The 27,772-nt window shown below is 39.4% G+C and overlaps 2 protein-coding genes across 6 annotated transcripts in view; both read right to left on the bottom strand.

The window, feature by feature from the left end:
* TLR1 (toll like receptor 1) overlaps window positions 1-27,772 on the bottom strand; it is a 43,867-nt gene that overhangs the window by 15,524 nt on the left and 571 nt on the right. The window contains exon 1 of one of the 3 annotated variants that reach the window (XM_049708994.1): window positions 18,454-18,584. The exons of the other annotated variants lie outside the window; for them this stretch is intronic. The gene's annotated coding sequence lies outside the window, so the exon portion shown is untranslated. Of the gene's footprint in view, window positions 1-18,453; window positions 18,585-27,772 lie in introns of those variants that run through there. 3 annotated transcript variants of the gene reach the window in all.
* TLR6 (toll like receptor 6) lies at window positions 1,428-18,527 on the bottom strand. Of its 3 annotated transcripts, none has more exons than XR_007476950.1 (2): window positions 1,725-5,640; window positions 1,428-1,615 (listed from the first exon to the last, which is right to left on the bottom strand). XR_007476950.1 is itself a non-coding variant. In XM_049708993.1 (2 exons), the coding sequence occupies exon 2, from the start codon at window positions 4,305-4,307 to the stop codon at window positions 1,914-1,916; it is 2,394 nt and encodes a 797-aa protein (XP_049564950.1). In that variant the 5' UTR covers window positions 4,308-4,376; window positions 18,454-18,527; the 3' UTR covers window positions 1,428-1,913. The 3 variants fall into 3 exon arrangements, 2 of the variants coding, with proteins under 2 accessions (XP_049564950.1, XP_033277544.1); XM_049708993.1 differs by adding an exon at window positions 18,454-18,527 and having other exon boundaries at window positions 1,428-4,376; XM_033421653.2 differs by adding an exon at window positions 6,126-7,228 and having other exon boundaries at window positions 1,428-4,376.

The raw sequence follows: 27,772 nt of genomic DNA, 5'->3' as shown, positions 1-27,772 counted from the left end.
TCCCTCTATAAGGATCTATTCAGGATCTATCCTGAATCCTGAATCCCACAGATTTTAGTGACAAGTCTCATTTTAGTAATTGCACCTCTATTTTAGGCATTGAAATGTCCAGGCCAGTCCAGTTTAACATCAGTCTCACACCTAATTCAAAATTCTGCTTGGCCCCGGCTCGGGCCTTTCTTGCAGTGAAGCGGGGAAGGAGTGTGGTCAATATCATCACTCTTCCTCCATCTTCTCTGCCTTCTCTATATTCTGGATGTTCCCAGGCCCCTGCAAGTGAAGAGAGTATTAGAGAAAAAGGAGCAAGTCTCCCTGCAATTAACAACTGGATAAGGCAGGCAGGCCATCATGCCTCTGCCTCTGATTATGGCGGAGTCCAAATGTTGGCTCTTTCACAGGATGCATCTGTGGGTCATTCAGAGGCCTTGGGGGGATCCCACATTGCACAGCTCTTTGATGCAAGTGGCACATTCTCTGGCTGACCTCTTGCAGCACCCCCCTGACTCCCCAAGTCATACGCCTCTTCTCCCTAACCCCTTGCCTCTTAGCAGTATTGTCCCTTTGCACAACAGGCTGCCCTATTAGCTAAGGTCATATCATGACACCTCAAGCCCAGATACCCTTCCCATGGTCATTATGGCCCACAGGAAATCCACAACACTTCTGCCATGCCAAATAATGGAAGGGTAGGTTGCAATCACTGCTTCCTTTCTTTCCTCATCCTGCTATTTCGGGCTGCCCAAGCCACCCTCTTACCTCCTGAATTCTCCAGGTGAGAAGCACTCATGCAAGCACCTATATTTGCAAAGCATTGTTTGCCAATAGGTGACACTCATCCAGCTCTTCCGAGAGCTCTCACTCCATACTCTGTCTGCCTCACTGGACCTGTGCATTCCTGTTACTCTGCAAGCTTTCAGGCTGGGAGTAGGATGTGAGGTTACTGTTCTCCTAAGCTTACAGCCCATCTCGTTTGCCTTTGGAAGAAATCCAAAGCAATTTCCCCGTAAGTCTAGAACCTCTGCTTAATGACTCTCTAGTCACCCTTTTGAAGCCAGTCTTCTGAAAATGGGTAATATGAGTTGATAGTTACTGATAGTTACTGACCTCTTTCTGCTATTTTTTTATAATTCCAGCCTGGCTGTGTCTAATATCTGTTTAAAATGTGGTGATATTTATGGCCTTTTGTCAGCTTTGAGGCATTCGCCAAAATTCTAACACAACCAGATAACTCCTATTCAATCGGTTACAAATAAATCTGGCTCTGAGTTTCCTTGGCAAGCCAGTAAATCATGTCTTTGGCCTCAACAACCTATGACTAAGACTCTGTTTCCCTTTATATACATAGACTACCAATGCCATGAGTCGCTACTGATTAATTGCATATTTGTGTAGCAAAGTCAAACATTTTATAAACTATTACTCAGATGTGAAGAAAAAAAAAAGTATCTTTATTTTCCATATCTGGTCTAATTTCTCCCCCAGCCCCAAAGTAGAGCAGGATAACAGAGCCGACCAGAGGCCGATGAGGATCCACAGGACACTCCACTGCATACAGTTCTGAGGTTGACTCTTTCCTGCCATGAAGTCTCATAAACTCCTGCTCACATAAAATCCTCTGGGGAAAGGAGAAGAGAGGGGAAAGGTCCTTGAACGACTGAGCATTTACTCAAAAGAGCTTGTTTCAATTTGAAACGGAATGGTTCAACCAGAAGAGACTGAGCTACCTGTCATCAGCACGTTTGAGCACCACCACAGCCCCCAGTCTGGTTCCCAGTTCAACTGAAACACAGTTTTCATTAAGTGTTTCCTGAATGCATGGAGATAATGGAGGCAGCAAACACAATAACTTGAAAGCACAGTGTCCATCAGAATTCAAGTTAATGATGGTTTCTTAAGTTGGACGTCTGATCTTTTTAAGCTTTCACATCATCATTTTCAGTGACTAGTATTAATTTAATATTAAAAGCAGCTCTAATATTAGCCCAAAAAAGTCCATGTTTGCTCTTCTCCTTGGGCCATTCCAAATAAGTTCTCTGTGCCATGAGAGCCCTCAGCTTGTGATACTTGCCAGGAATGCTGTCCTGTGGAATGGGATCCAGCAAGATCAGGATTAAGTTATTAGATCCTTCACGGAAGAGATTGTGGTGGGCAAAGTAGAGTTCATAATGGCACCACTCACTCTGGACAAAGTTGGGAGACAAAACAAAGATGCACTTGTAACTTTTCTCAATGCAGTTTATGATATTTTCCACGATGCTCTTGCCAGGAACAAAGTTTCTCTCATGGAGACAAATTCTTATATCTTCTTTTTCTAGGTTTGGTATTAACTCATTCTTCACCCAGGCAGAATCATGTTCACTGTATGAAATAAAAGCATGGAACTGGAGAGCTCTTTGGAGTTCTCCTAAGGGTACATTCCTAGCCCTGCGCCGGGTCTGGGTCCACTGACACACCATCCTGAGATACCAGGGCAGATCCAAGTAGATACAGAGGGCAGTCACGGTAACAGCCAATACCAGCCCAGGGACCCCAATGGTGACAATCAGCAGAGCTGTGTTGCAGGATAATGGAGATACACGGAAGTCCTTTAGTGGGGTTCCCTTATAGCTTTCTGGATAATCACACTTATAAGAATCAGGCCAACCCTCTACCACTTCACTTGATACTTGGCCTACACTTTGGATAAAGTCTCTTAACTCACATGTACATTGGAATGGATTGTTCCCTGCTTTTAGGGACCTAATCTTCTGGCAGCTCTGGAAGAAATCAGCTGATGGGTTGGAGACTGAATTATAGTCAATGATCAGTATGGAAAGGCTGCTAAAGGTACCACATCCAGGAAGGTGGGCCAAAGAATTGGAAGCAACACTGAGTTCTTGCAAAGTTTCTAGACTGGTGACATCTTTAGGGATGCTCCTTATTCTGTTATTGTGGAGATCAAGAACCTTGACCCTGGGAGGTAAACATCTGAAAACAGAGTCAGTAAGTATATTTGAAGATAAATTTAACACCACTATACTCCCAACCCAAGTGCAATTTCCATCATGTCTATCATATTCCAAAGAATTCCAGCTAACATCCAGTATTTCCAAAGAGAGCATATCCTTAGTCATGAGACCTACTTTGAAAAGGTCTTTTAATTCATTCTTTTGTAGAATAAGTGTCTCCAATCTAACTAAAGTGTGGCAATTTTGAAAAACACTATCTGTGAAAATATTCTGGGTGAAGTTCAAAAATGTAAATGTGCTTGGTTTCTGAGGACAAAGCATGTGTACAAAAGGTGTGTCTGATATGGTTAACATCGTAACAGTCATCTCAGAAAACACTGTGTATAATGCTGTCTGTGAAAAAATAAAAACTCTGTTTATAATATGTTCTATATTCAGTGCTTTCAATGTTGTTTCATGATAAGTAAAAACTTCTTCATTGATGCTTTCAACTATTGTTAAATTGTAAATATTGAGATATTCTACAGGTTTGGGCCAAAGGAATTGAAAAACTCCAACCAAACATTTCCAAGTTGTTTCCATATGGTTTAGGGTAAAATTCAGTAAGGTTGGCCCTCTAGTGAGTTCTGACAAAAATTTAATTAAAACTTGACAGTTGTCATCATTCAATTTAATATTAGTCAGTTGTAACCACCCTAAACTATTCACTGATATGTTCACTTGGACAGAGAAGAAGCTATTTGGGTGAAAAACAAGGTGAAGTTCCTTTGTATTCAGAATTTGAAGACTTTCTTTCTCATTTTCTTTCACAAAATAACCTTCCAAATCCAGAAGGATGCGACTTAGGTGCAAGTGAGCAATTGGTAGTAGATCTAATTGCTGTAACTTTGTAGCACTTAATCCTAAGAAATTCAGTTGAGTCAAGTTGCCAAATTCCTTACAGATGGGCAGGGCATCAAAGTCATTGAATGAGAGGTCTAAATGCTTGAGACTTGTAGTGATCGGATGACAGGATATCTTCTGCAACCAATTGTGAGATAAATCCAAATATTCCAAATCCTGGTTGAACTTGAAAATACTAATATCAAGGTACTGGATTCTATTATGGGAAAGTCTCAAAACTTTCAGCCCTGAGAGAAAGCCGATGTCAGAGAGGTGAAGCTCAGATATGTAGTTTTGAGACATATCTAAGACTTTGGTTTTTGGTGGCAGGTCTTTGCGAACACGAATAAGGCCTATTTTTGACATGTCCACCACAAATTCACTTTCATCAGAGAAATGGATTATGGTTCCAAATACTAAGGTCAGGATGTAAACAAAATGAAGGTTTCTGACAGCAGATTCTTTGCCTTTGGTCATGATGTTGAAGTGGCTATCCCCTAGAGGGTTGTTGCTGTTCTTCAGAACATCTTGCTATGAATCCAAATTCTAGAAATATAATATACATTAAGATATATAAAGATTGGATGATTGCTCTCAAACCTCAGCTTACTAAACACAAAATCTCAATGAGTTCTTCATTCATTATCAGAATTATTTCTGTCCCCATAATTTAATGTGTTATTTTTTCCAGTTATACAAGTTGCTTGTGCCAGGAAAGGCAATACAGACCTTGTTAGCAAAGAACTGTAGTTGTGTGTTATAACCTGTCTGGTGGCTTTCTGAGGGGTCCACTCAGGACTGCGCCTTTGTTTCACCCCATCCAACTCAGAACTTTCCCAGGGCTGCAGCAGCCTCCTGGACAGTGTTTCGAAAACCTTTAAAGGCACAAACACTAGCCACAGCCACCTGGAGCAAGGGATAAGATATGGGGCAGGCAGCAGACACACCAGAAAGCCAGAGAAGGAGGAAGCTGGGAAAGGAGATACATGGGAGAAAAAAGACTCTAGAAATCTCCATGTATCCCAGGTAATCTAGAGGCCATACACATGCCCAGGGCTGGATGCATGCTCAGAGAAGACCTGAGAAAATCCTAAACATTCACCTCTGATTGGCTTTTAGGCTCTGTGCAAGCAGAAAGTAAAAGCTAAGGCAGAGTTGTAAACAGCCTGGATAAGCACTGAGGAAGTGCTTCAAAACAGCCAATCTGCAAAGATCAGGTGTTTTTTGTTTTGTTTTGTTTTGGTTTGGTTTTTTTCTCCAGATGTTTAAGAACATCTCTGTCAAATCACTAGCTGACCACTAAGCCAATGGAACAGAGAATTCAATGGCCACACACAAGAAGGAATACAGTCTTTACAAAAATAGTTTAGAAACATCACCAAACAGATAAACAACCACATCCCACAGCAAGCAGCAACAACAAACCCTGGGAAAGTGGAGAATCTGAGTTACCACATCCTAATATTTCCAGAGTTACCACGTTATAATATTCAAAATGTCTGACTGAAGTAAAAGAACTATGAGGCATGCAGAGAAATAAAAAAGTATTGTTCATTCATAGGAAAAAAAAAATTAAAAGAACAAAGTTAGAGAACTGACACTACCCAACTTCAAGTCTTACATAAAGCTATAGCAATCAAGACAGTGTGGTATTGGTGAAAGAATGGACAGATAGATCAACTGTCCAGCATAGCGAGCTCAAAAATAAACCCATCCAAATACAGTCAACTGATCTTTTACAAGGGAGCAAAGACAATTCAGTGAAGACAGGATAGTCTTTTTAACAAATAGTGCTGGAAGAACTAGACATTCCACATGCAAAAAAAAAAAAAAAAAAAAAGGTCTAGCTCAAAACGGACCATAGACCTAAATGTAAAATACAAAACTATAAAACTTCTAGAGGTTAGTATAGGAGAAAATCTAGGTAACCTTGAATTTGGCAATGACTTTTAGACACAACATCAAAAGTACAATCCATGAAAGAAAAAAATGTTAAGTTGGACTTCATTAAAATTAAAATTTTCTGCTTTGCAATTAAGAAAATGAAAAGACAAGCCACAGACTGGGAGAAAACATTTGCAAAGCACATATCTGTTAAAGAACTTGTATCCAAAATAAATGAAGAACTCAAGCTCAACAGGAAAATAAACAACACAATTTAAAAATGGGCAAAAGATCTGAACAGACATTTCACCAAAGAAGATATACAAATGGCAAATAAGGACATGAAAAGATACTCAATACCATATGTCATTAGGGAATTGCAAGTTAAAACAATGAGGAACTACTACATACCTGTTAGATTGGCCAAACAATCCTGAAACAACATCAAATGTTGGTGAGGATATGGAGCAACTGGAACTTTCATTCATTATTGAAATGCAAAATGGTTCAGATACTTCGGAAGACAGTCTGACAGTTTCTTACAAAGCTAAACATAGTCTTACCATATGAGCCAGCAATCACACTCCTAGATATTAACCCAAATGAACTGAAAATCTATGTCCACACAAAACCCTGCACGTGAGGGTTTCCCTGGTGGTGCAGTGGTTGAGAATCCGCCTGCCGATGCAGGGGACACGGGTTCGTGCCCCAGTCTGGGAAGATCCCACATGCCATGGAGCAGCTAGGTCCGTGAGCCATGGCCACTGAGCCTGCGCGTCCGGAGCCTGTGCTCCGCAATGGGAGAGGCCACAACAGTGAGAGGCCCACGTACCGCAAAAAAAAAAAAAAAAAAAAAAACCTGCACGTGGATGTTGATAGAAGCTTTATTCATAACTGCCCCAAACTGAAAGCAACAAGATGTCTTTCAATAGGTAAAAAGATAAACAAGCTGTGGTACATCCATCCAATGGATTATTATTCAGCAATAAAAAGGAGTGAGCTGTCAAGCCATGGAGGAACCAAAATGCGATTGCTAAGTGAGGAAGCCAATCAGAAAAGGCTACCAACTGTATGATTCCAACTCTCTGACATTCTGGAAAAGGCAAAACTAAAGAGACATTAAAGATCAGTGGTTGACAGAGGCTGGGGGAGTGGGGGATGAATAGGCAGAGTATAGAGGACTTTTAGGGTAATGAAACTATTCCATGTGATTTTGTAATGGTGGATATATGACCATATGCATTTGTCAAACCTACAGAACTATGCAACACAAAGACTGAATCCTAATGTAAAGTATAGACTTTAGTTAATAATATATCATTATTGGTTCATCAATTATAACACATATACCACACTAATGCAAAATGTTATAATAAGGAAAATTGTGTGCAGTGGAAAGGGAGTATATGGGAACTCTCCAGCCCATTTACTCAAATTTTCTGTAAACCGAAAACTGCTCTAAAAAATAAAGTCTATTAGGGCTTCCCTGGTGGCGCAGTGGTTGAGAGTCCGCCTGGGAGTCTCCTGGGAGGATCCCACATGCCACGGAGCGGCTGGGCCCGTGAGCCATGGCCGCTGGGCCTGCGCGTCTGGAGCCTGTGCTCCGCGACGGGAGAGGCCACAGTGGTGAGAGGCCCGCGTACCGCAAAAAAACCAAACCAAAACAAAACAAATTATAAATAAATAAAGTCTATTTTAAAAAAGGAGAAGAAAAGTCAATAGAAATGGTACCCAAGGAAGCACAGACATTGATTTGCTAGACAAAGACTTTAAATCAACTGTCTTAAAAGTTAACTACATGACTACGGTCTCTTTTCATTGGACTCAGAATACTTTATTGCTCTTTCAAAGGGCAGTCCTCTTATCCCCTCAAAATGTTTTACCCGTCAGTCAGTTTGATCATCTAAAATTGTACAAAATGGTATGCAAGGAGCTATTGCCAAAAACTACAAGACAGGGCTTCCCTGGTGGCGCAGTGGTTGAGAGTCCACCTGCCGATGCAGGGGACACGGGGTCGTGCCCCGGTCCAGGAAGATCCCACATACCTCGGAGTGGCTGGGCCCGTGAGCCATGGCCGCTGAGCCTGCGCATCCGGAGTCTGTGCTCCTCAACGGGAGAGGCCACAACAGTGAGAGGCCCGCGTATCACACAAAAAAAAAAAAAAAAAAAAAAACTACAAGACATTCTCACGAGTCTACACCAGTATTCAATTAGGTACTACGCTCAGCCATCTGCTGCAACCAGTGACCCCTCATGGGTGAAGGGTTAACAAATTCATTTCTCTCCTTCTCCATGGACTAATCTGATCTAACTCTTTTCTGGAAACCTGATACAGGGAGAATGTCAGCTGTGTTATCAGGAAGAATCACTTATGATAAAAGTGACCATTGAGGGGCTTCCCTGGTGGTGCAGTGGTTAAGAATCCGCCTGCAAATGCAGGGAACATGGGTTCGATCCCTTGTCTGGGAATAGCCCACATGCCGTGGAGCATCTAAGCCCGTGCGCCACAACTACTGAAGCCCACGCGCCTAGAGCCTGTGCTCCACAATGAGAGAAGCCAACGCAATAAGAAGCCCACGCACCACAACAAAGAGTAGCCCAGCTCACCACAACTAGAGAAAGCCCGTGCACAGCAACAAAGACCCAACACAGCCAAAAATAAAAACAAATAAATAAATTTATTTTTTTAAAAATGACCATTGAACGGTAAATAGCATCCAGGCTGAAAGGACTGCGTATGAACTATAAATACCAAGTAGGAAACCTGAGCTCTATTTCCTCTCCTGTATCTTCCTGAGTAAACTGGGACCAAGTGTGGCCTATTAGCACTTGTGCGTCTGAATGTTCAGATGAGCCTGAGAGGGCCTCCTGGTGGGCACTGCAGAGCCGTGCCAGCAGTAGGCTAGACCTTCAGATCCTCAACTCAATTTGGCCAAAACAACATGAGATGAAAAGGATGGGGAGGAAGGTGGTTGACAAGTCCCTGAGGCCTGGTTGGAAGGCCCATCTCCCTGTAGCTTGATGGCTAAATCTCTATGGCATAAGACAGGGGATAAATCCTCTTGTGAGGGTAGATGAGGATAGGAATGAGGCCAAGTTTGTGTTACAAGGAAGAACTACTTATACTTTTTACCTCCATGAATTGGACCTCAACAAAACCAGCCGTAGCTGGGCTGGCAGAGAGGATACTACCGTTCATGGAGCCATTTGAGAAGATATGATTAATACAGGCCAAGCCGGGCATTGATGACCATTGTGAGGTGGAAGCAGATTCACCAGCCCACAGACATCATGCTTGTGACTGAGACAAAGGGGTGGAACTAAAATTGTGCAAAAGGTCAAGCAAGAAGCCAGTCCCAGAAATTCAGACACACATTCGTGAGTCTATGCCACTTCAGCTCTGATCTGCACAGAAAAACATCTATGAGCCCCAGCAGGGAACAAAAGCTGGCCAGGACACACCAGGATCCACAGCCACCTAATTCCCTCAGCAGCATCCTGAGAGCAGCAGTGGCAGCTGTGATGGTCACAGGGCAGCCTCCTGCACCTACATTGGAGTGTCCACACCACATCTGCCTGGAACCACCTATAGGCAGAGGTTAGAAGTGCTTCACAGACTGGCGAGGGTCTGTTGAGATAACACATATACTCTGCTCTTTCCAGTCACAGGATTTTTTTTTTAGTTGCAGGATCTCATTTTTGGACACAATTCTCATAAACATGGAAATACGTTTTTCCCTTTCACATTAGACCAGAAGCAACAAATTCAGAGAGGCAGGATTCGGCACTTGATAATCTGAAATCATCAAGTTCCTACAGTTGACACACTGATAAAACAGGAGAAGATGGAGAAATATTAAAAAGTGCACTGAAGAAATTGGAAGGCACTTCAGGATAAAGCTGCTGTATGTAAGACAAAAGTCTTCCCAGAGCCCAGAAAGTCTCACTGTACTACAATGGATTACAAGACATTGCCTCTCAGGACAATGATGCTGAGTGAATGAGAAAAGATTACCTGGCTGAGGGGAGGAGGCAGGTGTATGCACCCATGGACTCAATATCTGCTACCAAGACAAAGGGCTAGAACTTCGAGGCTTGCTCAACCCCATTTAGGATCTGATCTCCACAAAAAAGCATCTAGGAGGCCCCAGGGGACAAGAGCAGGCAACAGGGTCCTGTGTAGCAGGAATAATTGAGAACAGATTTTGACTACTTGTTGTTGTTCAGTTTTATTAACAAAAGGATCCACTGTTCATCACTTGAGGGCACACGGAAATAGCAAAATAGTTAAGAGATGAATAGTTTTAACTAGTCATACTTTGGAAGAGTAAAAACTCTTCTGGGTTGGGGAAATTTCATTACAAAATGGCATATAGTAGTTAAAAGTCCCTCCCAGCTCCTCCAATACAGCATTTCCCACCTGCCCATCAAAACACCCAGAAAACACAGAAACTCTCAAAAACCCACCTTGTCACCAAAACCAAAGAAGGATGGAAAATTAATGGCCGGATCCAAAAGCATTTACACTCATGAAGAAATATCTGGAGCTGTATTAAGGAAAACCTGGCATACTCAAGATTTGTTTCAGGAAAACAGACTCCCTTCTGAAAGGTAGGAAAGAATTTTGTCCCTCTACCTGTTTGTCTCTGATTCAAACACCAAGGATAAGTAACAACCAGGCAACTAAGTAGCATTTCTTTTACCCCAATGCTACTGATGTTAGTAGGTCAGAATACTGAGTTTTCCTTCTACAGACCACCCCCCCACCAGCTCTCCAAGATTTCTACACCTAGTCAGTGATGGACATTATCAGGTAAGAACTGAGCAAGAAGCACTATCACCACTCCTATTCAACACAGTACTGAAAGTCCTAGCCAGAGCAATTAGGCAAGAAAAAGAAATAAAGGTGTCCAAATTGGAAAATAAGAAGTAAAATTATCTCTGTTTGCAAATGATATGATTTTATATGTAGAGAATCCTAAAGATTCCACCAAAAAGCTGTTAGAATAAACAAATTCAGTTAGTTGCAGGATACAAAACCAACATACAAAATTAGTTGTGTTTCTATATGCTAACAACAAACTATATGAAAAAGAAATAAAACAATCCCATTTACAAATGCAAGAAAAATAATAAATTTAACCAAGGAGGTGAAAGACCTGTACACTGAAAACTATAAAGAATTGATGAAAGAAATTGAAGAAGACACAAATAAATGGAAAGATATGCCATGTTCATGGATTAGAAGACTTAATATTGTTAAAATGTCCACACCACCCAAAGCCATCTATAGATTCAGTGCAATCCCTAACAAATTCCAAAGGCATTTTCCACAGAAATGAAAAAAAAAATCCTAAAATTCATATGGAGCCACAAAAGACCCTGAATAGCCAAACAAGCCTGAGACAGAGCAAAGCTGGAGGCATCACACTTCCTGGTTTCAAAACATATTACAAAGCTATAGTAATCAAAACAGTATAAATTTAGCATAAAAACAGACACACAGACCAATGGAGCAAAATCAAGAGCTGAGAACTAAGCTCACACATAAATGGTCAACTAATATTTGGCAAGAGAGTCAAGAAGACTCAATGCGGAAAGGGTTATCTCTCCAATAAATGGTGTTTGGAAAAGTGGATAAGCATATGCAAAAGAATGCAATTGAACCTGTGTCTTACCCCACTCACAAAAATTTACTCCAAATGGATTAAAGACTTAACTGTAAGATCTGAAACCATAAAACTCCTAGAAAAACAAGTAGGAGAAAAGCTCCCTGACTTTGGTCTTGAAAATGATTTTTTTTGGATCTGACACCAAAAACATAAGCAACAAATGCAAAAATAAACAAATGGGGCTACATCAAACTAAAAATCCTCATGCACAGCAACAGAAACAATCAACAAAATGAAAAATCAACCAACAGAATAGGAGAAAATATAAACCATTTTATCTGGTAAGGGGTTAATATCCAAAATATGTAAGGAACTCATATAACTCAATAGTGAAAACAAAACAAAAACTTAAATAATTTTATTTTAAAATGGGCAGAAGACCTAAATAGACATTTTTTCCAAAGAAGATATACAGATGGCCAACAAGTACACGAAGAAATGCTCAACATCACGAATCATCAGGGAAATGCAAATCAAAATCACAATGAGATATCACCTCACACCTATTAGAATGGTTATTCTCAAAAAGACAAGAGATAACAAATGTTGGCAAGGATGTGGAGAAAAGGGAACCCTTGTGCACTGTTGGTGGGAATGTAAATTGGTGCAGCCACTATGGAAAACAGTATGGAGGTCCCTCAAAAAATCAAAAATAGAACTACCATGTGATCTAGTAATCCCACTTATTGGTATTTATCTGAAGGAAATGAAATAACTATCTCAAAGATAGTGCACCCCCATGTTCATTCCAGCATTATTCCCAATAGCCAAGACATGGAAACAACCTAAGTGTCTATCAGCAGGTGAATGGGTAAAGAAAATGTGGTGCAGACACACAGTGGAATATTGTGCAGCCATAAAAAGAAGGAAATACTGCCATTTGTGACAACATGAATGGACCTTGAGGGCATTATGCTAAGTGAAAGTAAGTCAGACAGAGAAAGACAAATACTGTATAATCTCACTTATATGTGGGATCTAAAAAAGCCAAACTCAGAGAACAGAGAATAGAAAGTTAGTGGCCAGGAAACAGAGGAAATGGGGAGATGTTAGTCAAAAGCTACAAGCTTCCAGATGTAAGGTGAATGGGGTCTAGGGATCCAATATGCAGCCTGAGGACTACAGTTAACAAGACTGTATAATATACTTGAAAACTGCTAAGAGAGTAGATCATACATATTATTACCACACACACACAAAAAGGTGTGTGTGATGGATGTGGATAACAAAACTTATTGTGGTAATCATTTTGCAATATACATGTATCAGATTGTCACATTGTAGACCTTAGACTTACACAGTGTTGTATGCCAATTATATCTCAATAACGCTGGAAAATAAAAAGAACTGGGCAAGAGGTAAGGAGGGATTTGAGGGGGTACATTTCATTCTGAATGGTGTAAGACATACAACAATACTTGTAAATGGGGCAGAAATAAGAACTTTAGCAAGTGTATTCATCAGAAATTGCAGTTTGTATGTATAATACTCCATTAGGTCAAAGTATCAGAGAACTGGGCAATGAGAATAAGAGAAGCTACTGTTTAATAGCTCACAATGAAAATACAACAGATAAGGACACCTATGCAATAAATAATATTGCATCAAAATTTACAAAGTAACAATGCTGAAAACATAAGGAGACATTGATAATGAAAGTAATATATTTCTCTGGGTCATAGTTAGATCAAGTAGCAAAAAAATAAACATATATGGAGGGTTTGAATAAAATAATTAATAAAGGATTTAATAGAGACTTATAAACTTTGACCCTACAAAAAGAGAATATTTTATATCTAAGGGCCAGGGTTCATGGAACATTTGCTAAAATTGTTTCTTAGGTCAAATAAATTTTAAAACAAATACCCCAAAGCAGAAATTCGTAAAGTCGTATTTCTGACTACAAAATAAACTTTTAAGATCACTTTTTAAAATGTTCTAAATATGTTCTGGATCAAGAAAATCACATTTTCAATTATAAACATTAAAAATGATGAGAGTCAACAGGGTGATATGCACATGCGCTAGCCACCGCCTCTTGCTCTAAATCCCCAAAATAATGAAATACACACACACACACACACACACACACACACACACACTTAAAAGCAGAAAGGGAAGTCTTTAGGGGAACTGAAACTAAGAGAAGTCTCTGAAATCCACAAGCAGATTGGACTACGATAGACAGAATAGTAGCCTCCCAGAGATGTCCACTTCCTAATCTCAGAACTTGTAAATATGCTGTTACATGGAGAAAGGGATTAAAAGTTGCAGGTAGTATTAAGATTGTTAATCAGCTGACCTTAAAATTTACTCAGGTGGGCCCAATGTAATCAAAGTATCCTTAAAAGTGGAAAAGGGAGGCAGAAGAGGTCAGAGTGATGTGATATGAGAAGGACGTGACCTTTCTTGAGGAAGAGGGCCATGAGCCAAGGTATGCAAGCAGCCTCTAGAAGCTCAGAAAGGCAAGTAAGTGGATTCTCCTGTAGCGCCTCCAGAAGCAATGCAGCCTTGCCAACACTTTAAACCCAATAAGACCTATGTTGGACTACTAGCCTACGGAACTGTAAGATGATAAAGTGTGTTTTTCAAGCCTCTAAGTTGTGGTAATTTGTTACAGCAGCAATATAGAATTAATACAGACTAGTTTGGTCTAACCGCCCAACAAGCAGGCTGTGAAAACAGATCAACAAGCAGTTTTACATGGAGCCTCAAGCACAATTTGGGTTGCACAAACAAGAAGCATGACACTTTTACAAAGCAAACCCTGTGATAGAAAGGAACCAGACTCAAGATACAACAGACATTAACACCCAAGGAGACAGAGATAAAAGAGAATAGGCATTTTAATAGATAGATATCCTCAGAGAGGTAAGATTCTAAAAAGGAATGGAGTAGGAATCATGAAAATTAAAAACTTAATAACTGAAATGGAAAACTCGTTGGATGAGTTGAACTGCAAAGTGGCACTGCTGATGTGAGCATGAGTGAGACAGAAGACCAAGAAGAGGAATTTTCCCAAAATACAGTCCAAGAGGCCAAAGAGATTAAATATATGAAAGAAATGTTAAAAGATGTGGAAGACAGATCCACTATATGAATTACTAAAGGATAGACTCTATCCTCTGAAAGAGAAACTGACTCAAAAAAAAAAAAATTGGGAATCAAGAAGGAATACTTTGCAAAAAAAGTAGAAAATTTATTGCTAAGTCCCAATAAGGATTGATGACAAAAATTTTAATAACAATCTGGAATTTAAATTGCCAATGATAACAAGGGAGTTAGTGGATAGTGGAGGGAGAGGGAGAGAGTGGACTGAAAGCATGTAAAGATCCTTGCCTGACTGAGAAGAAGCTATAGATACCAATTAACTCAAGATTCTGTTAGAAAAATATAAGCTTAAGTATGTGTATTATAAAATTAAGAGTATATATATTATTAAAATATAAATAAAAGAGATAAATTCCAATTATTTGGTAGTAGGGAGAAGATCAGATTGAAGAAAACCTAATCAATCTTGCTCTATGCTGAAGGGATAATACATTGTGATTAATTTGGATGTTTCTGGGACTGTAAGCATGACTTATTATTAGCAAATCTATGACAATAATACAGCAGTGGATAAAAGGAAAGAAAAACAGAAGAGCATCTCCATAGATATTAAAAATTCACTTGATAAAATTCAGCATTCATCTTTGACTAAAAACATGTTAATTAAAGTATACATTTAAAAGATACTTTTAAAACTTGATAGGGCTTCCCTGGTGGCACAGTGGTTGAGAGTCCGCCTGCCGATGCACGGGACGCGGGTTTGTGCCCCGGTCCGGGAAGATCCCACATGCTGCGGAGCGGCTGGGCCCGTGAGCCGTGGCCGCTGAGCCTGCGCGTTCGGAGCCTGTGCTCCGCAACGGGAGAGGCCACAACAGTGAGAGGCCCGCGTACGGAAAAAAAAAAAAAAAAAACTTGATAAAGAATATATCAAGTATCTGACTTAAACCAATATCCCACCCCCAAAGCATTTCCATGAAAGTCAATATCAAGGATGCCCACTATTATTTAACACTGTTCTAGAAGTTCTAGTCATTGTAAGTAAGGGGTGAAAATGAGAGACAAATATTGGAATGGAGGAAATAAAATTATCATTATTTTTAGATTATGTGATTGTCAATGTGGAAAATCCAAGAGAAGTAATTAAAAAACTGTTAGAACCAGTAAAAGAGTACAATAAAGGGGCCAGTACAAAAATATTTTTTTAAAAAGAAATCTGTCCAAAAATAGCAGATTGTTCAAATAAATTATGGTATCTCCATATAATTAAATATTACTGTGTGGCCTTTAAAAATAATGAAAATCTAATTCCATGGAAAATTGCTCACTATATATATGTGACAAAAAGTACCTTATTTATAAAATGTGCAGCAGTTAATATGTACACATGCATATGGAAAAATTAATAAGATACATACCAAGATATTAACAGTGATGATCTCTATCTGGTAAAATTTTAAGGGGAGGGGTTATTTTCCTTTTAGTTGTTACCTATATTTTTCAAATTTTGGACATTTAAAATTAAGTAGATCACATGATTTGCTCAGAAAATTTATCCCCCCAAAATCAATAGTCAATAATATGAATAACATCCAGTCACACAAAAATCATATTAAATCAAAATAGTGTATAACATCTAAATGAAACTTGTGATATTGGACTGAATCTCAACTTAGACAGACCTGCTGTAAACGTTACTTGAGTATCAAGGGGAGAAAGGATTTTAAGAGGGACCAGGTATTAGATTCTATTAAGAAATAAATGTTAATTTTTGATAATGTTATTTGGCTATGTTAGGAAAATGTACTTTTTTTAGAAATACAGAATGAAGCATTTAGAGGTGAATTATTAGCACGCCTATAATTTAAGATATTTAAGTATCAAAAGATAAAGTGAATCAAATGGGAATTTTTTTCTTAAATATTTTTTTAAAGGCATGATTATTTTCACCTACCAAATTGGGAAAATTCAAAAATATAGTACCCAGTGTTGGCAGGTGGGACTAAAATAAGAACTCTCACTTACTGCTGGCAGGAATGAAAAATTAGTACATTTGTGAAAGGCAATTTGGTCCCATGTATAAATTCCTTAAAAATATGCTTACCCTTATTTTAGCAATTCCACTTCTCAGAATTTTCTTCTAAAGGAATACACATAAAAATATTACTATGAGGTTGCTCATGAAGATGAAAAATTGAAAAAAATCATAATGACTAGTAGAGAAAATTGTTTAATCAGTTATGGTACACCCATACCATGGAATAGCATGCAGCCTCAAATACTGCACTTCGGAAAAAAAATTTCTATGACATAATGTTAAGTGGACAAAAGAATACAAAATCGTGTGTGCAGTAGGACTCTAGTTTTGTTAAATATGATTAAAACCTGACATGTACAAAAAGCCTAGGGGGAAAAAAGAATGGAAAGAAATATACAAAATGCTAACTGGTTATCTCTAGATCTCTAACTCATAGATGAATTTATATTTCCAAAATTTCTAATTTTGAACATGTTTTATAAGTTGAAAGGCTTGTCTGGAAATATAGCTAATATAAAATTATCTATATTTAAAGAAATATAATACACTTGCATTTGTGTGGAGAGAGAGAGAGGGAGAGCTTCTTCCACGTGATAGACAATTGACATCCGTGAGTGAGAACCCACTCAGAGGTCTCTGGATGGTGTCTGTGTTCAGGGGACTGAAACTTAGCCACTACATAGGAAAGTTGATAAGCTTCTTGTATATCACCCTGCCTCCAAAACACAAATATTCTTCCCCGATCATTTATGTCCTCAAGCGTTTCCTAGTGTTTACATTTAAGCCAGGAGCTTCTCTATTTAAGAAAAAAAAAAATATGGAGGGGGGGGGAAAAGGGAGACGAGAGAGCGGAAGATTACAGAGGTCACAACTTTTTTTTTTTAAAGGAAGTGTAAGAGATAAAAGGTAAAAGGTTTTTTGTTTTGTTTTTTTTCTTTAATGCATCAAATGAAAGGTGTGGGTGGGGGAGACAGAGGGAAGAAGCTCTATATCAAGAAAGAAAATGAAAAAAAAGGGGGCTTCCCTGGTGACGCAGTGGTTGAGAGTCCGCCTGCCGATGCAGGTGACACGGGTTTGTGCCCCGGTCTGGGAAGATCCCACATGCCACGGAGCGGCTGAGCCCGTGAGCCATGGCCGCTGAGCCTGTGCATCCGGAACCTGTGCTCCGCAACGGGAGAGGCCACAACAGTGAGAGGCCCACGTACCGCAAAAAAAAAAAAAGAAAAAAGAAAAAAAGAAAGAAAGAAAATGATGGATAGGATCTATGAAAATAAAAACTACGAAAAAGGAAAGACCGGTAAAACGTGCAATTCCATAATCAAATCAACAAATATGCAAGAGAAATACTGTTTTATTTGTCAAAGCTTAGGTGAGAATGTTGAAAAAGGCAAGTTCTGGGCTAGTCCCCGCCACTTCCTCCATTTAATAAATGTTTATTCAGAGTGTACTATGTGCCAGAACTGCCCCAGACGTCCAGTGCCGGGGATATAAATACGAATAGCAAAGGCATAATCCCTGCTTTCAAAAGCTTATAAATTAGTGACAGACACAAATAAACAATTATAGAACCATGTGACAGGAAGGATCAAACACTCACGTCTGTGGTAAAAATACATAACATGTGATAGGCGCCATATCAGCGGCAGAAACAACTGTAAACCTTACTGAAAACAAGGAAATAGGGAAAGGTGAAAAGAAAAAATGTAGTAGACAAAAACAGAAGAAAGAAATAACATCAGTTAGTTTTTTCCTTAACTATGACAAGTGCTAGCTATTTTTATATCTTTCAAGATAGCCATATCTTTATCTTTCTTGTCTAATAAAAAGAACGCTTGCAACATTAAAAAAAAACCACCTTAAAATCATTTTGCAAAAACTTAAAAGAAACTTTACCTATTTCCTATACAATCGTTAGCATTTTCTTGCTTATTTGAAGTAATTATTCCATAATTTGAAAAAGCCACAAAGGCTTCTTACTTACCAAGATTTCTTTCTCAGAAGAAGGGAAAATAACTTCTAAATGCACGGAAAAATAAGTGCTTGACAAAATGCAAGTCCTTAGTTCAAGTAAAGCAATACCATAAAGACGGTTTGCGCCACCTGTCGGACATTACTGGAATTACCCCTGCACATGAATTTCCCCTTCAAAGGTCCTGAGCAAAGCATGTGGTCAGTAGGGTTTTCTGGGCTACAGATTAAAACAGTAATCAAATTTCTTAATTCATATGATCACACAGCTTATGACAATTTCAGTATGAAGAAAAATGTTTTTCTAAGGTGATATTTATCTGTAAAAGTTTGCAGCCTGAATGTTAAATTGTCACCACAATGGAAAGTTATTGAACTTTGCCTGTTTTATCACCATTTTTAATATTTTCAATATAATTGTAACTACCATGATCAATCAGTTTTGAAGCATTATTTTAGCTGGATGGGATACTTTAAAATAAAATGAACTTAGGTTCAAGAATTGGTTTTTAAAAAATCAACTTTTAAGGAAAGTTTAGTAGTTACCACATCCGGGGGAAATTACATCCTGTTTCTCCATGTTCTGACCAACATTTGGTATTGTTAGATGTTTTCATTTTTAATTCTAAAATAATAAATGCCACTGAACTCCTGCAAGACTAATTAAAAATCAATTTTCTAAAGGCCATTTAGAATAATTTTAGAACAATATCAACAAAGCTTGATGATACAAAAAGAGGATGTCTGATTAACCAGATACTTCAGGCAGCCAGGATACCCTGTTCCCAAGACTTTCCCTTAACTGAGGTTCTGTAAAGAACTGAACATATGAGTTATATAATCTTTCTATAATTAATCCCACTGTTTGGCATTATTTCATCGTTAAAAAAACAAGTTAAGACTGTACAGTCTGACCCACGACAAAGTTGGACATCAGGGTTAGAATCACTTCTGCTTTCGGGGGAAGGAAAGGCCAACTTCTTACTATACATTCTTACTCATCAAACATAACAGGAAGCCTTCACAGGCCTGGGGAGGGTCAACAAGCAGTGGCTGGATCTCTGCTGAATGAGCAGAGGAGACGGCTAGAGTGGAGTGGGTGCCTGTGACCCTGGGAAACCAGCTTTGTGAAACAGGCAGAAGAGAAAGGAACCAGCTATGGGTTTGAGGGAATTTCAAACAACACTGAGCCAAAGTCTTTAAGAAATAAGCACACATACATGGCTGCAGATTTGGTCACATCACACAGTGACAAAATGTTTATGAGCATTTGGTCACAAACGCTCATTAGGGTATTGCATAATAATGCTGGTTTTCGGGAACAAAGAGGCTATTCTTGTTGAGGCTTTAGAATTCTGAGAAATGTCTTTAAGGAGATGAGAAAACCCACAAAAATCAGGTAATATGCAAGATGGCATGGCAGTGGAACAAACAAACAGACAGTGCTGGGCAGAAGTCCTCCAAATGCCATGTCCTAGCTGTATGGCCTTGGGCAAGTGGCTTAACCTCAAAGACTCCATTTATTCATCCACAAAATGGGAGTGCTTGTGACTTTTTTGGGAAGATAATAAATAAAAAGTGTCTGGAATAGTGATTTCCATAGAAGACAAGTCATTATAGTAAGGAGTTTTAGAATTCTATGCAAGCCTCACATTTTTTATGCTGAGGTGGAAAGACTATGAAATGAAGAAAAGCAAAGGGCAGAAGAGTATGGAGAGTGTTTCAGCATTTGCATAAAATCCGGTCCCTCAGACACCTGCACAGGTTATCTTCTTGCCAGGAGTAAGGCACACACAGAGGAGAGACACACACACACAGAGAAAGGAACAGGCCAGGTGAAAACAGAGGCAGAGATTGGAATTCTGCAGCCACAAGCCAAGGAATGCCCGGAATCACCAGTAGCTAGCAGCCCTGCCAGCACCTTGATTTTGGACTTCCAGCCTCCAGAAGTGTAAGAGAATAAATTTCTCTTGTTCTAAGCCACCTGATTTGTGGGAATTTGTTATGGCAGCCACAGGCATCTAACACAAGGGTCTACATACTTATGCTGACATCTGCATAAAAATCTTTTTTTCTGAGGGGATACTTAAGAAACTGTTACCTTTGAGCCAAAGAACCAAGGGAGGGAGATATTTTTACTCATCATTTTATGCCCTTTTGTCCTGTTTGATTTTTTTTTTTTTTACTATGTACATGCATTACTTTTATTTTTAAAAAATAAAATAGCATTATAGTGGGATAAGTAAAATAGTCTAAAGCCAGCAAATATACTGTCCCCATACAAACAGAAGCAAGACATTACTTTAATGATTTTTGTTCTTTAAAAAAACTTCTCTTTCCCTGGAAAATCAATTAAAAAATCAATTGCCTACCAACAGGTTTGAAACAAGTTATATAAAAATGATCAGCATCATAAAATATACAAACCACTAGAAATGAAATTGATAACTTAGATATTAAATATTAATATTAAAACCAAAATCTTCTGCTGAATTAAAAAGAAAAAACAAAACACATTCCAGAAGATACTTGTAACACATATAACCACAAAAGGATTGATATCTGAAATATATAAAGAATTCCTACAAATCATTAATAAAATGGCTAACAAACCCAATGGGGGTGGGGGTAGGAATTAGCAAAGGATATAATCAAATGGATAACAGGATAACGTTAAGACAACCAGGAGACACCATTGTACACCCCTGGGATGGACAAAAATTAAAACATCTAATGATACCAAGTATTGGTCACAATGTGAGGAAACAGGACCTCTTACACATGTCCAGAGATTCTGACTTAAATAGTCCAGGATGGGGCCAGACATCAGTATTATTTTGAAAGCTCTTCAGGTGATTCCACTCCAACCCAGTGAGGATCAGGGCGCCCTGAGACCTAAACGCCATCCTGAACACCGCGCCCTCTAGTGGTCCCTAGTGGTCTCCAGTGGTCCCTCTTTTCCTCACACCTCAGGGCCTGGAGGTGATGTAGGTTTCCCTGACTCTCACTGCTACTTCCAGATCACTGTTCTTCCCTCCAACCCTTGAAACCTACCCCTCCTGGTTGCAGTCATCCACAGGCCCATCACTCCCTCATTCATTGAGTATTTTTGCACCATTCACTGTCTGAGTCTAACATCACCACTGTCATATTTCTAGTGATTTCAGTAGCTATGTAGAGATTCTTTCATTCCCCTGGCTTCTTAGTTCTTTGATATTCTCTCTTCTAATGAGCTTGTCCTGAAACCTACCTCAGCCATGCATTCCCTTATTGTACCCTACATATTATTATTACCAATGGCTGTGCTCTCTCCATAACCTCTCTTGCCAGCATCCCGCTTTTCAACTAGCGCCTCTCTTTCTCTCAGATGCCATCAATTCCCCAGTCCCACTGCACTGGACTGAAAGATCATGGTCCACCCTTTTAATCATCTCTCTGAATTCACCCTCAGCTACCTTACTCCTCTCTCCTCAACCCAGGTTAAATCCAACTCGCCACTGGACTATATTGAGCCTGACCAGCTGAACATAGTTGGAGAAAATACACACCCATGCTGACTGTCTCACTTGAAATTCATGACTGGATCCCAACCTCAAGAGGGAGAAGCCATTCTACTATCCTTTTTGCTCCCCTTCCTTAGCCCATTCACTCTCACAGTCCTACACATCCTCCTCTTATGCTTCCAACACCTCCTTTCCTTCCTCACTTTCAGCTGCTGATGCTTCATTTTTCAGGAAGAAAATAAATGCAGCCAGAAGAGCATTTCCACATCTTCCCTCCAAAATTCTACTAGTGCCTACTTGTCCCTGTTCTATCTGTGCTTTCCTCTGTTCTCCTGAATGAACTCTCTGTGTCGAGCCAATTCCTCCCCATTAAGCACTGAACCTCACTCCTGCTTATCTACTCAAGGAAATCCCTTTACAATTATCCTCTCTACATTGCATCATCATTTTTTTTTGCTCTGATGTATGATTCCAATTAGCATATAATGCTACAATTTCTCTCATAGTAAAAAACAAAACCCTCCTCTGAACCCACAACCTCTTCCTCTCTGCTCCTCTTTACACTAAAAATCCTTGAAAAAGTTGTTTTACTCACTAACTGCAATTATTCTCCTCCCATCTTCTCAAATCCTCTCTCTCTCTCCCTCTCTCTCTCTCTCTCTCTCTCTCTCTCTATATATATATATATATATATTCTCTTTCATATTCTTTTCCATTATGGTTTATTACAGGATAATGAATACAGTTCCCTGTGCTATACAGTAGGACTTGTGTTTACCTATTTTATATAACTCCTAATTTATCCCTCCCCCACCCCCTTTCCCCTTTGGTAACATAAATTTGTTTTCTGTGTCTGTGAGTCTGTTTCTGTTTCATAAATAAGTTCATCTGTATCATATTTTAGATGGCACATATAAGTGATATCATATGGTATCTGTCCTTCTCTTCCTAACTTACTTCACTTAGTATGATAACCTCTAGGTCCATCCACCATCTACCTCAAACCCCAAACCTGTCCCTTTTGCATCCTTCCTCATCTCAGTAAATGATACTTCTATTCTTGCAGGCTAAATTCCTTGGAGTAATTTGAGACTTCTTTCTTTTCGCTCAAACTCCACACCCAATCCATGAGCAAATTTTGTTGAGTTTTTCTTTAAAATATATCCACAAGCAAAATCGCTCTCATGCCCTCTACCACTCCCACGTGGCCAAACCATCAATTCCCTCACGTGGGTAACTGCAGTGGACCCCTAATTGGTCTATCTGGCTCTACCTTTCCCTCCATCCCCCCCAACCCCATCCCAACCCAATTAAAATCATGGCACACTCCTACTCAAAAGCTGTAAGGATTCCCTTGCCACTCAAAGCATAAGCCAAATCCCTACCATGGTTTGCAAGGCACTGCCTGGTCTGCCCCATCTCTCAGTCTTCAGTGCCTCTGTGGCCTCATTTCCTTCCACTCTGCCCCATCCTCCCTCTGCTCCAGCCACACTGGCAATCTTACCATGCTGTGAGCACACCAAGCATGCTCCCACACTGCTCCTGCCGTTCCCCCTGCCTGAAACTGTCCCCACATATCACCGTTGTTCACTCCCTCACTTCCTTAAAGTCTACACTGAAGTGCCGCTTTATCTGCAGGGCCTTCCCTGACCACAGCTGCTCCCACCCATCATTCCCTAGACCCTATAGACTATATTCTGCTTTATTCCACCACCTTGCACATTATCTAGTTAGGGTCTATCTGCCTTGCGACAGAATATAAATTCTTGGAGGGCAGGACTTTGCTCTGCTCCTTATATCATCCTTAGTACCTAGATCAGTTTTAGGTACGTAGCACACTCTCAAAAAAATTTTGTTTAGGGGCTTCCCTGGTGGCGCAGTGGTTGAGAGTCCACCTGCCGATGCAGGGCACACGGGTTCGTGCCCTGGTCCGAGAAGATCCCACATGCCGCAGAGCGGCTGGGCCCGTGAGCCATGGCCGCTGAGCCTGCGCGTCCGGAGCCTGTGCTCCGCAACGGGAGGGGCCATAACAGTGAGAGGCCCACGTACAGCAAAGAAAAAATCAAAAAAAAAAAAAAAATTTTTGTTTAATGAATGGTTGGGACCACAGTGTAGAACGATTTCATAATATCTAGTGATGGTCAACTGGCTATTCCATTTCTAGCCTGGGATACAAGAAAACATATACAAAGTTGACCATTGCAGCTCTATATGCAATATAGTAGATAGCACTATATTGGCATTCAGCACATGTAACAACATGTAATAGTGAAACATGAAACACATTAAATGTCCATTGTGTGGGGAATGGATATATTGTGGCACATTCATACAATGGAATCCCATGAAGACTTAAAAATGCATGTACTGGAGCTACATGTATGAATATGAATGATTCTCAAAAATATAATGTTGAGTAAATAAGTGTACAGGATGTTATTTATAACATTTTAAAACACTGAAAAACAATTTTATATAGTGTTGATGAATGAGGATATGTGCAGTCAAATGTAATAGAACTATGGGTGGGAAGGATGCACAACAACCTCAGGACACTCGTTACCGTTACCTCTGGAGAAGGTGGAGACTAGGAGGAACAGGGTTTCAAACATATCTGTAACTTTTTTCTTTTTAAAAGAAGGTTGTAAAATAAATGTGGCAAAAAATAAAATTTGTTAAATCTACATATTTTCATACCATTCTCTACTTTTCTTCACACACATAAGTATTTGTCATATTGTTCCCAACCTGGGTTCTTGGACTCTTTAATCAATAGAAATTGCTAAGAGGCCAGACGAGGAATTCAGGCAAGGCTTTATGAGGACTCGTGCTGCAGCACGAGGGATTGAAAACAAGTAACAGGTGCCCTTGCTCGATCCCCAAGGTGGGTGAGCTGGTCCCTTAAATGGGGTGAGGGTGAGGGCAGATTGGTGGGTTGGGCTGGAGGGTGGCTTAGGTCATTTTCCTACCCCCTTGGTGGTGCTGCATGCAGGGATCATGCTCAGGACCCTGCTTTTGCTCCTGGCACTTCAAAAGTGGCAGTTGGGTTTTGGCTTTTTTGTATCTTATTGTTCATATTTTGCCCCAACTGCACATGCATGCAGCTATCTTTAGTCCCTCATAGTTTCTTTGTATTCTGTTGCTTGAGGAGACATGTGTCCAGGTGCAAGCAGTGCAGGAAAGGGTCCCAGGTCCCAGGTCCCAGCCTGTCTCAATATTATTCTCTAGTTTTCTATATATTTTAACTACTCCTGAGTTTTTTAAATAAAAATTGCTTACATTGCCAAAAATTAAAGTTTTGAAATAAACCAGGTGGGCTTGAAGCAGCAACATTTGAGTAAAAGGGCATAATTAGCAGTTGGCAACAAAATCTGTTGATTGATTGATAGTCTCTTATTGTAAAGATACAGTTTGAGTCAAAGGAGAAAGAAAACTGGATAAACCTACCTAAGGAGACAAAAGACCTGTACTCCTAAAACTATAAAACTGATGAAAGAAATCGAAGATGACACAAACAGATAGAAAGATATACCATGTTGTATATACCATTGATTGGAAGAATCAATATTGTCAAAATGACTATACTATCCAAGGCAATCTACAGATTCAATATTATCCCTATAAAATTACCAATGGCATTTTTCACAGATCTAGAACAAAAAAATTTTAAAATTTGTATGGAGACACAGAAGGCCCTGAATAGCCAAAGCAATTTTGAGAAAGATAAACAGAGCTGGAGGAATTAGGCTCCCTGACTTCAGACTATACTACAAAGCTATAGTCATCAAAACAGTATGGTACTGGCACAAAAACAGAAATATACATCAATGGAACAGGATAGAAAGCCCAGTAATAAACCCACTCACCTATGGCCAATTAATCTACAACAAAGGAGGTAAGACTATACAATGGAGGAAAGACAGTCTCTTCAATAAATGGTGCTGGGAAAATTGAACAGCTACATGTAAAATAAAAAAAGAAATTAGAACATTCTTTAACACCATACACAAAAATAAGCTCAAAATGGATTAAAAACCTAAATGTAAGGCCAGATACTATAAAACTCTTAGAGGAAAACATAGGCAGAACACTTTGACATAAATCGCAGCAATATCTTTTTCAAGCCATCTCCTAGAGTAATGGAAATAAAAACAAAAATAAACAAATGGGAACTAGTTAAACTTAAAAGCTTTTGCACAGCAAAGGAAACCATAAACAAAATGAAAAGACAACCCACAGAATGGGAGAAAATATGTGCAAATGATACAACCAACAAGGGACTAGTCTCCAAAATTTACAAACAGTTCATATGCCTCAATATCAAAAAAACAAACAACCCAGTCAAAAACTTAGCAGAAGACCTAAATAGACATTTCTCCAAAGAAGACATACAGATGACCAAGAGGCACATGAAAAGATGCTCAACATCACTAATTATTAGAGAAATGCAAATCAAAACTACAACTAGATATCACCTCACACCAGTCAGAATGGTGTTAAAAATCTAAAGATAATAAATGCTGGAGAGGGTGTGGATAAAAGGAAACCCTTCTACACTGTTAGTGGGAATGTAAATTGGTGCAGCCACTATGGAAAACAGTATGGAGGTTCCTTAAAAAACTAAAAATAGAGTTACCATATGATCCAGCAATCCCATTCTTTTGCATATATTCATAGAAAACTCTAATTCAAAAAAAATACATGCACCCCAATGTTCATAGCAACATTATTTACAAGAGCCAAGACATGGAAACAACCCAAATGTCCAACAACAGTTGAATGGATAAAGAAGATGTGGTACATATATACAATGGAATATTACTCAGCCATTAGAAAGAATGAAATAATGCCATTTGCAGCAACATGGATGGACCTGGAGAGTATCATACTAAGTGAAGTAAGAGAAAGACAAATATGATATTGCTTATATATGGAATCTTAAAAAAAATGATACAAGTGAAGTTATTTAAAAAACAGAAACAGACTCACAGACTTAGAGAACGAACTTATGGTTACCATGGGGGAAGAGTGGTGGGAGATACATCAGGAGTTTGGGATTGACATGTACACACTGCTATATTTAAAATAGATAACCAGCAAGGACCTACTGCATAGCACAGGGAACTCTGCTCAATATTCTGTAATAACCTAAATGGGAAAAGAATTTGAAAAAGAATAGATACATGTATATGTACAACTGAAACTAACACAACATTGTTAATCAACTGTACTCCAATATAAAATTTAAATTTAAATTAAATTTAAAAACAAGGGGAGGGGATTTCCCTGGTGGCACAGTGGTTGAGAGTCCGCTTGCCAATGCAGGGGACACGGGTTCGTGCCCCGGTCTGGGAAGATCCCACATGCTACAGAGCGGCTGGGCCCGTGAGCCATGGCCGCTGAGCCTGCCCATCTGGAGCCTGTGCTCCGTAATGGGAGAGGCCACAACAGTGAGAGGCTCGCGTACCGCAAAAAAAAAAAAACAAAAAACCACAAAGGGAGGAATGCCTGATTGGGCTGTTGCCTTTCAGCAGGGCAAGGAGGGGCAGGTGTGGCAAAGGTATTTGCTATGCCCTAGGCAGGCACAGAAGTCACAGGCAATGGTGTTTGTGTCTGTGGTACACCAAAACACACCTGTCACACCTGGAATACAATTTGCTAACACTCACAATGGCAGAACTCAGAAAGAATCACTGTTTTTAAAATTAAATTTTCCCTAAACTTTATACAAAAAATTACAATACATATTCACAAGAATAGGTTTATACTATATACACACTTTTGTAAGCTTCCCTTGCTCTCAACTTAATATTCGGCTATGGGCCGCCT

The sequence above is a fragment of the Orcinus orca genome, chromosome 4 (genome assembly GCF_937001465.1).
Source record: "Orcinus orca chromosome 4, mOrcOrc1.1, whole genome shotgun sequence".
NCBI classification, from domain to species: domain Eukaryota; kingdom Metazoa; phylum Chordata; class Mammalia; order Artiodactyla; family Delphinidae; genus Orcinus; species Orcinus orca.
Note: the sequence above shows the minus strand (reverse complement) of the source record. Positions and strands in the feature narration are given on the sequence as shown.

What these genes read in the sequence shown, in the direction of transcription:
- TLR6 (XM_049708993.1), bottom strand. Translation starts at nt 4,307, where the DNA reads ATGACCAAAGGCAAAGAATCTGCTGTCAGAAACCTTCATTTTGTTTAC.